The sequence below is a fragment of the Arvicola amphibius genome, chromosome X (genome assembly GCF_903992535.2).
Source record: "Arvicola amphibius chromosome X, mArvAmp1.2, whole genome shotgun sequence".
NCBI lineage: Eukaryota > Metazoa > Chordata > Mammalia > Rodentia > Cricetidae > Arvicola > Arvicola amphibius.
The window spans coordinates 108,319,734-108,331,726 of NC_052065.1; the positions used below are offsets into that span (position 1 = coordinate 108,319,734).

Genomic DNA, 11,993 nt, shown 5'->3' on the forward strand with positions numbered 1-11,993 from the left:
AAGAAAATCACTCAACAGTACTACCCAGCTGTGACATCTACAAAATACAGCATTGACCACCCAGTTAAGACATCCCCACAGGCACAATATTGACAATAAAATTGTGGATATAACCAATTTCAATCTACTTAGATTTAATATTCACTCAGTATAAAGGAATTAATGGTTGGTGTAATAAACTTAGCTAACTACCTATGACTGGTACTAGTTTCTTGGAGAGAAAATGTTACTGCCACTTTCCTAAACAAGTACAATTTCTAACAATTTCTACAAATTCTAAATACTTATTATTATACTCACATATAAATGTAGCACTCATTACTTATCAAAAATGGTTTTCTTATAAAAATTAGAAACTCCTACAGAAATACACAACTGGCCAATGTTTGGAGTAAATAGTTGCCAATACCAACAACTAAATCACATCCTCTGCACTTTATGTGCAGGGAATCTTTGAATTATTTTGTTTGTTTTGTTTTCTGTCTTTTGTTTTTTGTTTGTTTGTTTTGTTGTTTTGTTTTGGGGGGTTTTTTAGACATGATTTTTCTGCGTAACAGCCCTAGCTGTCCTGGAACTTGCTCTGTAGAAGAGGCTGGCGTCAATCACAGAGATCGGCTTGCCTCTGCCTCCTGAGTGCTAGGTTCAAAGGCAAGTGCCACCACTGCCTGTCTTAGGGAACATTCCTAAAGAAGGAGAAGGAGTACTTTAAGAGCAGGAGGATCAAATCATCTGTTACAAAATGTCTTCTATATATAACATGGAAGGTGCTCCCATGAAATCTTAACTATGTTTTCTCTAAACAAGGACAGCAAATGACAAGACCATTTGAAACAGCAGCATATGGGGAAATTTTCTCATGTCCTCACCTCTTGAAAAAGAACTACTGTCGATTAATGGCTGTCAAGAGAAAGCAAAACATTCTTCTTCAGGGATGATCCCATGGATAGATTTTCTATTCTCAAATTTTCATACATATATAAGCACCAATAAATGGACTCATCAGGATGTAAGTAGAGACAATAAACTTGGAATAGAGAGTGGAGGAGACATGGGAAGAGTTTGTGTTAATTCAACATTTAGTCATTAATTAAATTGTTAAAAACTATAAAAATAAAGAGCTTTAACTTGAACCTGTCTTTATGGTGAATATTGATCTGTGCAGACTCACAACTCCTCAAAGCACTGAGACAAGTGAGTACTGGATGTTTGGTCTTGAAAAAGACATTTATAAATCACCTTCTAGGGCTCAAGAAACAGTATGGAAGAGAGTCTAGAGTTTTGTAGGAACCAGGATGTAGGGAAAATGGCAACATTTTTTCTTTTTTTGAAGAAAATAAACTATCTTTTTTCATTTTACATGCCAATCCCAGTTCCCACTCCCTCCTCTCCTCCAATTCCCTCAATTTACTCCACAGAGAGGGTAAGGCACACTGCTCTGAGGAAGGAGCAAGGCCATCTCCACTATATCCAGGCAGAGTAAGGTATTCATCCAGAGAGAATGGGTTCCAAAAAACCAGTACAAGCATCAGGGACAAATCCTGGTGCCACTGCCAGTGGCCCCACAGTCTGTCCTAGCCACACAACTGTTACACTGAGAGAAACAATAAATAAATGGTACCTCCTGAAAATTAGAAAGCTCTGCAAAGCAAAAGACAAAGTCAATAAGACAAAACAGCAGCCTACTGAATGGTAAAAGATCTTCATAAACCCCACATAAGGCAGAGGGTTGATCTCCAAAATATAAAAAGAACACAAGAAATTAGACATCAAAAGAACAAATCCAATTTTAAAAATGGGGTACAGATCTAAAAAGCATTCTCAACATAAGAATTTCAAATGGCCAAAATACCTTATAAAAATGTTCAACATCCTTAGCCATCAGTGAAATGCAAATCAAAATGACTATGAGATACCATCTTACCCAAGTCAGAACGGCTAAGATCAAAAATACCAATGAATAGCTTATGCTGGAGAGGATGTGGAGTAAGAGGAACACTCCTCCATTGCTGGTGGGAATGCAAACTTGTACAACCACTTTGGAAATCAGTATGACATTAACTCAGAAAATTGGGAATCAACCTATCACAGGTCCCAGCAATATCAGTCTTGGGCAAATACCCAAAGGATGCTCAATCATAGTACAAGAACATTTGTTCAACTATGTTCATAGAAGCATTTGTAATAGCCAGAACCTGGAAACAACCTAGATGCCCCTCAACCAAAGCATGGATAAAAAAAATGTGGTACATTTACACAATAGTGTACTACACAGTGGTAAAATCAATGATATCTTGAAATTTGCATGCAAGTGGATGGAGCTAGAAAAAAAATCATCCTGAATAAGGTAACTCAGACCCAGAAAGATGAACATGGTATTTATTCACTTATAAGTGGATACTAGCTTTAAAGCAAAGGCTAATGAGCCTATAGTCCACCACCCTAGAGAAGCTAAGTAACATGCTGTTTTCTATGCATTAAACAGCCATTGCAATCATTTTCCCTGCTCTTCACCTGCACGAAATTGCATCTTTCAACAAGTAAGTACAGAAAGGGGAGGGGATAATAGGGTCCTGCCTCTCCCTTGCTAACCTTTTGGATACTGATCAATTATGGTTGAGAGGAATAATTATCTTGATTTGTATCCCATTAGTGAGCTCAATTGATTTCAATGTTTAGTTCCAAATTCATGGCTACAAGAATGGTCCTTATTAAACCAAAATCATTAAAAAAAATGAAAACATTGTAGTTCAGGAGCTTGTGGTAGTAATGGCTTTGATATAGGTAGGAAAGAGGTAAGGGAAAGTATAGTGTGATAGGAATAAGAATTTCATTTAATCTTGCATGAAATTTTCAGGGAACAAATTCAATTGATGAAAAAGTACAAGCAGAATAAAGGTGTGTGGTGATTTTAAATACTATATTATGATGGGGGCAAGAGCATAGCCATATGTGGTTATAAAGAGAAGATTTTAGAATAGAGTTAAAATTATACTGGTTCAGGAGACTGGCAATAGTAGGTTGTCCTCTGGTAAACATGACCTTATCAACTGTTGTGGAATATTGCATTAGCTATGTAAAAATATGTTACATGTATTTGTGCTGTATTTGCTTTATTATATAAAGATATGATGCTGAAAAAAAAAAAAAGGCCGGGCGGTGGTGGCTCATGCCTTTAATCCCAGCACTCGGGAGGCAGAGGCAGGCGGATCTCTGAGTTCGAGGCCAGCCTGGTCTACAAGAGCTAGCTCCAGGACAGGCTCTAGAAACTACAGGGAAACCCTGTCTCGAAAAACCAAAAAAAAAAAAGAAAAGAAAAAAGAAAAAAAAGATGTGATGCTGTTTCACCTCGCCTACCTAAGGCACCTGATTGGTCTGATAAAAAGCTAAGTAGCCAGTAGCAAGGCAGTAGAGGGAAGGGTGGGGCTGACCTGCAAAGAAAATAGGGAGGAGGAGGAATCTAGACTCAAGACAACAAGAGAAAAGAGAATGAGTGAGAAAGAAAGGGTCACTCCTGGGGCCAGTGAGCCAGGCAGGCGCCAGTCAGTCAGACATGGAAAAAGCAGAAAAAGTAAGACATACAGAATGAAAGAAAGGTAAAGAGCCCTGAGGCAAAATGTAGTTGAAGAGAAACAGGTTGAATTAAGTTTAAGTCACCAGCATCCACTGGAACTACAAAACCACTGACGATGTAGTGAAAGTTGAAGTCTGGGATGTAGTTGACAAAGGAAAATGTAAAAAACGAGGTGATGGCCTGAAGACGGAGAATGACCCCCAGGAGGCAGAGTCTGAAATGGCTCTGGATGCTGAGTTCCTGGACGTGTACAAGAACTGTAATGGGGTGGTCATGATGTTTGACATCACTAAGCAGTGGACCTTCAATTATGTTCTCCGGGAGCTACCCAAAGTGCCAACCCATGTGCCGGTGTGCGTGTTGGGCAACTACCGTGACATGGGCGAGCATCGAGTCATTCTGCCAGACGATGTGCGTGACTTCATTGACCACCTGGACAGACCTCCAGGTTCCTCCTATTTCCGCTATGCTGAGTCTTCCATGAAGAACAGCTTTGGCCTGAAGTACCTGCATAAGTTCTTCAACATCCCATTTTTGCAGTTACAGAGAGAGACGCTGCTGAGGCAGCTGGAGACAAACCAACTAGACATTGATGCCACTCTGGAGGAGCTGTCAGTGCAGCAGGAAACCGAGGACCAGAACTACAGCATCTTCCTTGAAATGATGGAGGCTCGAAGTCGAGGCCATGCATCCCCTCTGGCAGCCAATGGGCAGAGCCCATCCTCAGGCTCCCAGTCGCCAGTTGTGCCTCCAAGTGCTGTATCCACAGGGAGCTCCAGCCCCAGCACTCCCCAGCCTGCCCCCCAGCTGTCCCTCAGTGTCTCCTCCACCTGTCCCAAAGCACCATCTCCTGTACCCCCTTTGGAGGCCACGCCCTCTGTACACCCTTCAGCCCCAGCTCCAGCCCAGCATCGTAGTATCATCTCTCGGCTGTTTGGGACCTCGCCAGCTGCTGACGTGACCCCTTCACCTCCAGAGCCAGCTCCAGCTCTAGAGGTCCCAGCAAGAGTCCAGAACGTTGAGGATTTTGTTCCTGAAGATGGCCTTGACCGAAGCTTCCTAGAAGATACAACCCTACCTAAAGACAAGAATAAAATTGGAGCCAAAGGCCCACAGCAGGATAGTGACAGTGATGATGGGGAAGCCATCGGAGGCAACCCAATGGTGGCAGGTTTCCAGGATGACGTGGACATAGAAGATCAGCCACATAGCAAATCCCTGCTGTCCTCAGACCCCGTCCCCAGTAAGAATATCAGTCTTTCCAGTGAGGAGGAAGCTGAAGGACCTGCAGGCCACCCCGGAGTGGCTCCTCAGCAATGCTTAGAGCCTGAGACAAAATGGTCCTCCACCAAGGCCTCACATTCACAAAAGGGAGCTCCCACACGAGCCATACCCTCATGGTCAGATGGTCTCACCACTGGCTCAGGGCCTGACCACGGCAGTACCAAGCCACCCACTGATGGCACTCCTAGACCCCAGGAAGGGAAAGACAAGCAAGTGTCATCAGAAAGTGATCCTGAGGGTCCCATTGCTGCCCAGATGCTGTCCTTCGTCATGGATGACCCTGACTTTGAAAGTGATGAATCGGACACACAGAGGAGAGTGGGGGTATTCCCAGTAAGAGAAGACCTTTCTGATGTGACCGATGAGGACACTGGATCTGCCCAGCCACCCCCACCCTCCAAACCCCCAGTCTCTGCTTTCAGACTGCAGAATGACTCAGATCTCTTTGGTCTGGGCCTGGAGGAGACAGGACCTAAGGAAAGCAGTGGTGAAGATAAAGACGGCAAACTTCCCTCTAAAGAGAAGAAGAAAAAGAAGAAGAAAGGCAAAGAGGAGGAAGAAAAGGCTACAAAAAAGAAAAGCAAACACAAGAAGAACAAGGATAAGGAGGAAGGCAAGGAGGATCGGAGGAAGAAGAGGAAGCCCCCTCGGAGCAAGGAACAGAAGGCTGCAGATGAGCTGGAAGCCTTCCTGGGGGGCGGGGCTCCTGGCAGCCGCCACCCTGGAGGTGGGGACTATGAGGAGCTCTAGGCTGCCAGAGGCAGTTGGTTTTCCTGGGAAGAGGGGAACTGATAGTGACTGATTTGGGGAGGCTGCTGCCTATGCACCCACGTTCCCAGGACCACCCTGCCACCTATGTCCCCCAGCCATTGTGTCTGCCCTCATTTGGTCTGGCCCACTCGACATTGATTTTTGTGCTGAAGACCTTGGTGGTGGTCAGGCCTCTGGTCAGGCTCTGCAAGTGCTGGGCCTCAACCCAGTAGAAGCCTGCTCTGCAGGGAGGGAGGGGACAGAACAGAGTTGCAGCTGGTTTGGTGGACCACCTGGCCCTCCCCAGATAGAGCTGCAGCCAGTCCCCGGTGTTTCTCAGGGATGTGCCTGGGGCCGAGAAGGGACCCACCAGGGTCTGTTTACAGAGGCAGGGTGTGGGACTGCTTGGCTTCTCAAATGTCCACCACCCAGCCCCACTTCCTGCTTGCCTTCCTGAGCTCTCCCAGGGTCATAGCATGGCTTGGGTTGTGGACCTTCTTCCCCATGGATCCAGAGTAGAGCAGGGTCATACCCTGAGCACAGATGTGTACTCGTGAGGGTGTGGCAGCATCTGCTACTGCAAAATGGCCCAGACCCCGCACTGGTTAAAGCTGGCAAGAGAACACAATGTACCACCTCTCCTGTGGGAGAGGCACTAACAGCTTGCCACTATGTGCCAGCTGTGCCTCTGCCCATTGAGCGCCTGCGCAGGTGAGCCTAGAGGGCGCCTTCTTAAACACTCCGCCCAGACTATAAAGCTCTCTGATTTAAAAAAAAAAAAAAGAGCTAGTGGTACAAGCATAGGTAAGGCCAAGTTTTTATAGTTACTAATAAGTCTCCCTGTCATGATTTGGGTATTGACTGTCCATGAGAAAATCCTGCTAAAACCAGCCAGGAGTAACCTGGATAGACTGACAATATCAGGCATGGTTTCCTACATTATTGAACAGGATCAAGTAAACAGTAGTTGATTATCTCCAAGATATAATTGCCACTATTATGGGGGGGTATCGTTTCTGACAGATTATTATTGTGCACCATAGGATTTAGAGCTGGGTAAGGACTATTTGTTGTTTTCTCCCTTGGAAGCTTTCAAAGCACCTCTGGATTCAATGAGAGCTTGTCCTAGAAGGGTTTAAAATTTGTGATGTTTCAAATTCAAACACAAAATATTTCTTCCTTGGTATTACACTGTGACTATAAAAATTAATGTATTTCATGTACTTTTACTGCCATTTTAAAAAATATAATCTGTTTTTAAATATATCTTGCATTTCTTTAAATGGCATAGAATCTTAGAGAGACAAACTATTTGAAATAAACTAGACACTAAAACTTATACCCATAAGTTGTGCAGGATAGATATAATTGGGAAATAAATGGTCTAAGGTGGTATAATTCACATATAGTAATTGGTCTAAAACCTGGGATGCTTAAAATGTGACTCATGCATTATAGGAACTATAGGGACACTCACTGTTAGATGATGGCTCTTTTAATATGCTGGGGATAGGAGACACAAACAGTCATATTATTATGGTAGAACTTTAGACAAGTAATGTATACATACTTTAATAATATTTTAATATTCATAAACATTAAATAGGGTCATAGGTTATCCAAAGTAAGATAATCCAATACATTATCTTGAGGGTTCATTGTTCAATTATATTGATAATTAGTAGATTTAACTTTTTAATGTTTTTAATCTTAAGCCAATTTTCTTCAATAGAACAATGACATTCTCAATCTTTCAATTTTCTCTTCAGAAAGTTTTCAATAAAATGAATAAAATATACTGAACCCCTGCTAATGACTGCTAATCTAGCTACCTAACACATACCCAAACTCAGCTAGATCACCCCTTGATGTAGGAGGATCTTCTATCTATCTGTTGTTTTCATTAGTTAATTAATAAAGAAAACTGCTTGGCCTGATAGGTCAGAACATAGGTAGGTGGGGAAGACAAAACAGAATTGTGGGAAGAACAAAGCAGAGACAGGCAGACGCCATGATTCTCTGTCCCGAGATGGACGCAGGTTAAAATCTTTCTGATAAGCCATCACCTCGTGGTGCTACACACATTAATAGAAATGGGTTAATCAAGATGTGAGAGTTAGCCAGTAAGAGGCTAGAGCTAGTGGGCCAGGCAGTGTTTAAATGAATACAATTTGTGTGTTGTTATTTCGGTTGTAAACTAGCCATGCAGAAGCTGGTCAGAACGAAAAGCAAGCCTGCTCCCCTCATCACTACAACCCCTCCCACCCAAACCAGAAGTATAAAGCCAAAAATTACTAAGAGGTAAGCTTGCCTTCGAGGTCATTAGCTGATAAGCCCTAAAGTAAACAAGATGTAAAAACAATGTAGACAAGGTTTCTACTGTAAAAAAAATGACAAATGTGGCAGAGGGAAGATAGATCTAGATGGCATGCAAGATTCTCTCTCCTAATTTCTCAGTGCTAAAGAAAGAGAGAAAGAGTTATGAGTTTGGGGTTTAACACCATTCTGTGCTAGATCACCTAACCTGTCCTTCTGAGCTGATGCCTGAGTGTGCAAAATTGTAAAATAAACAGTCTCTAATGCTACTAATATAAAGTGAGGTTCTTAATTTCACAGAGGGAATTTGTGTTTTTTCTTTCAAATTAAAATATTATAAATATTAAAATATACAATCTCAACAATAAATAACATTTTAATGGCTTGATTTGGGCTATTGTGTTGAGAGAGCTCCTTCCACTCCTTCAGCCAATAGACTCTGAGATACCAGCCTATTGGGGTGTGGTCTCTCTCTTTAAAAACGCAGCCACTGCCCTCCATTCACTCTCTGGCTTTGGGCTCTGCTTCTGGCAACTAGGCTCCCTTCCTGATTGCGCAGAGTGCTGTTGTCTGGGACGGTGATCTGTAAGTTTTTCCCCTTCAAATCAATAACCATTCTATTAATCATAATTCCAAACTAGTGTGGGATTGTTTGTGACTTAGGCCTTTACTATCAATAAATGACAATCATTCGTATAAAATAAAGATAAGATATCAGTAAGGGATTTAGTCCAAAATGTATAATTGTGGAAAAGGTTGTGATTTTGGTAATCATGTTCGACTGTATATTCTCTTAGTCCCTTTCTCTACTCTGTGCAGCAATACAAGATCTTCTATATGATTCTTGTTCTTGTTCTTTTTGGGTCCCTTTGCTTTCAAAGTTATGGAAAACTGTTGCTTGAATACTGTGTAGTTAGGATATTTTGTAGGGGGTGGGGTGGGGTAGGGTGTGTGTACCAGGGACTGACACAGGGTGATGATCAACTGTCATTAGGCTTTGGCTAAATTTCTTCACACACATAGACAAGGAAAAAAAATACCAGAAATTGGCCAGAGTACTTGATGCTGCTTCTACTAATCCTTTGATGACAGTACCTTAAATACAAATAGGCCATTTTCCCACATTATTCTTATTATTCTCATTGTATCATTATTAATAACAGTATGATTGTACAAGAAGGTGAATAGCCACTACTCATCATCATCAATCTAGATAGTCTTGTTCAATTTAATTCAAAATTATTTCTTTCAACATATGGCAAGAGAAAAACTGAGTGAGTATAAGTTGAAATTTCTGAAGGAATAGAAGGGCAAAATGAATTGACCTCTATCACAAAAGATGATTGCCATATAATAGGAGATGTAAAATATTAGAAAGGAATACCAATATTATCATATATCCACAGACCAAATATTAGTATTAATATAATTAGATCCATTTATGGCAGCTCTTATTCTATCACAAAGTCACCATGTGTGGAAACCACATAATTCAATCATTTATTTGATGAATATGTATAATTTTTTACTTTATACAAAAATATATAAGTAGGGGCTAGCATTACAGCAAAGAGTAACAGAGTCACTTTTTTGTGCAGCCTTCAAATATACATATATACAAATTTATTTATATACAAATACATGGAGAGCATGTCTCATGTCCACTATATATCATATACTCCCTAAATTCTTAAAATCCATTATTTCACTTATGGTATATGTATCATACCTATTTTCAAAATGAGCAAATTTATTTTAATAAACAAATTGATTGAGAAAGGAGTTTTAGTCTCCCAAATATCATGTCAAGTTACACAATTCGGATTCTAATTTTCATCTTTGTATCTGTGAAATCAAAATCTCAGTAACAATGCTTAAATTCTGATCACTTTTCTGCTTCACTAATGAGGCCAGAAAAGTTTCCCCTTCTTAAAAGTGTATACATTTGTAGATTTAGTTCTACACACTGAGATATATATATTGTTAAGCAGATCGAGCTGCTAGAATATTAGGCAATTTGTGGATATTATAGGCCAACACTAGCAATATTCTCAAATGGCAGATGGTGGTAGCCATGTGTTACAAAGAAAGTCAGACTCACTGAGATTCAGCATAAGGAAAAGAAAACCTCAGTATATCAGTAGGGTCTAAGGCAAGAACCCCCCATTGGAATTCTCAATGCTTTATTTATAAACTTTAACTGTCGTTTTGTTACTTCACCTTGCTTGAGATTCTATATATATATATATATATATATATAGAATATAAATATATATATATATATATATATATATATATAAACCCAAGAGAGAGCACTGTGAAAGCACTGTGAAAGGAGTAAGTTTATCAACCTGTTTGTCAATAACATAAGCTTAGAAAAAGTTAGGAAAAAAAATCTGTCTTAGCCTCTGTTTCTGTTGTTAGCCTTTTATGAAACAGCTTGTTCTTTCCCCAACATTTTCCTCTCAACTGTTTCAGGGCATGCCAAGGGAGAGGAAGTGACAGTAAGGGGAGGCAAAATTCGATGGTTTATGCATGTTGATGAGGTGACAGATGGAATGCACCTGGGCGTACCTTTCATTATTTCTCACATCAGAGAAATTTGTAAGTTATAGTTCTGGAAATGGCATTTGTGGAATCTCAGGGCAGACCCAGTATTGAGACAATGGCATACTAGTGCTATGCAAAAGCAAAGCAGAAATTTGGGGTCTACCTCATTATTCACACTTATTAGCTGGCATCTGTTAAGCTGTCATTTCCTGATTATCTCATTTTAATTAATTGACATTTTTGCTATCCTCAATATAGGGATCCATTACAAAACAGGCGAATTCAATCATGAATTTGCATTTTGATCACAATTTTCAAGGAATGTTTTTCGATTTTTGTCATGTGTCTTATAAAGGAAAGCTAAGCTAATATTTGTCAATCAAAATGAACATTGGAGGAACAAAAGAACATCCACTGCTGGCAGGGAAGTAATCCGAATGCTTGCTAATGCTGAGGGAAAGCTACACCTGAAACAAATGAGGGAGAGGATAAAATTGCACAACTTCTGTATCAGTGGGCAGACATAAATTTGAGCTTACACATAAAGAGAAACAGAAGAATATATTTAAAGAATATTCTCATGGCAATCACATTCTCCTCTCTCCCCTCTTTCCCCACACCCTTCTTCCTATTATTGAATTGGGTGGGGAGTTTCACATATTTCTACCATACAGAATAAGCAAGGAACTCAGTAGTGACAAAGCTATATCCAGCATAATCTAAACATTGTACATTTGTTCGAACACAATTACCACAGTTCATATAATAGGTAATTTTTCTCTATTATAAAACTATTTGTTCAGAATTTCACAGCAAACAAATGCTAAAAATCTCGAGAGTGATTTCTATATGGAGTATTCTGTCATATATATCATGGTTTGCTGTTTGACGTCTTCAATGAAATGAATGAAATAAAAAGGAGGAATTATTTTTCACTTTTGATGTTTGTATATCTTTTTCTATTTCTCTTACAGCAAGTGATCCATCTGAAGTTCAACACTTTTTAAAAAAATTAGCAAAAGAAAATGAAAGCAATTTATTTCCTATGAAAGTGTGCATCTTATCCATTGAACTTCATGATTTAGAGGGAAAGTGTTGATATGCTTTCATTCTTTTGTATTTTCATAACACAAAATGTTTGAGTAAAGCAAATATACAAATCAGTCAATGTATTATATGAGGTTTTGCAGACATATATTTAATAAATTCCAAAGGTCAGCTGTGTACGAAGAAGCACTATTATACTTTAGAAATTAATGTAATTTTAAAGGTTACTCACATGTTACAGTTAATTACAATTAATTATTATCTAACATTAAGCCTTCTTGATTTCATGTTGACAAATTGTAGTCATGCACCAGCACAAAATATATTATTCAGTCATGGACCATGCATATATGATAGGAGACCCACATGTTTATCTTACCTCCTGGGGTTCCAATTCTAGTTAACACTCTATTGTCAAATCACCTAACAATGCATATATGCACATCTCAAAACAGAAGCCCATTGCTTATTTTCT

General features: G+C 39.9%; 1 protein-coding gene across 1 annotated transcript; it reads left to right on the top strand.

The window, feature by feature from the left end:
- The first annotated feature begins 3,486 nt into the window (after nucleotides 1–3,486).
- On the top strand, nucleotides 3,487–5,777 carry LOC119804418 (rab-like protein 6). Its single transcript, XM_038315837.1, has 2 exons — nucleotides 3,487–3,568; nucleotides 3,651–5,777. Exons 1-2 carry the CDS (start codon nucleotides 3,487–3,489, stop codon nucleotides 5,603–5,605), a joined length of 2,037 nt encoding a protein of 678 aa, XP_038171765.1. The 3' UTR covers nucleotides 5,606–5,777.
- The last annotated feature ends 6,216 nt before the right edge of the window (nucleotides 5,778–11,993 follow it).

Bases quoted from the DNA above. Each gene is read 5' to 3' on its own strand.
- LOC119804418 (XM_038315837.1), top strand. From the start codon at position 3,487: ATGAGTGAGAAAGAAAGGGTCACTCCTGGGGCCAGTGAGCCAGGCAGG. The intron at 3,569-3,650 runs GTAAGACATACA...ATTAAGTTTAAG, and splicing joins ACATGGAAAAAGCAGAAAAA to TCACCAGCATCCACTGGAAC.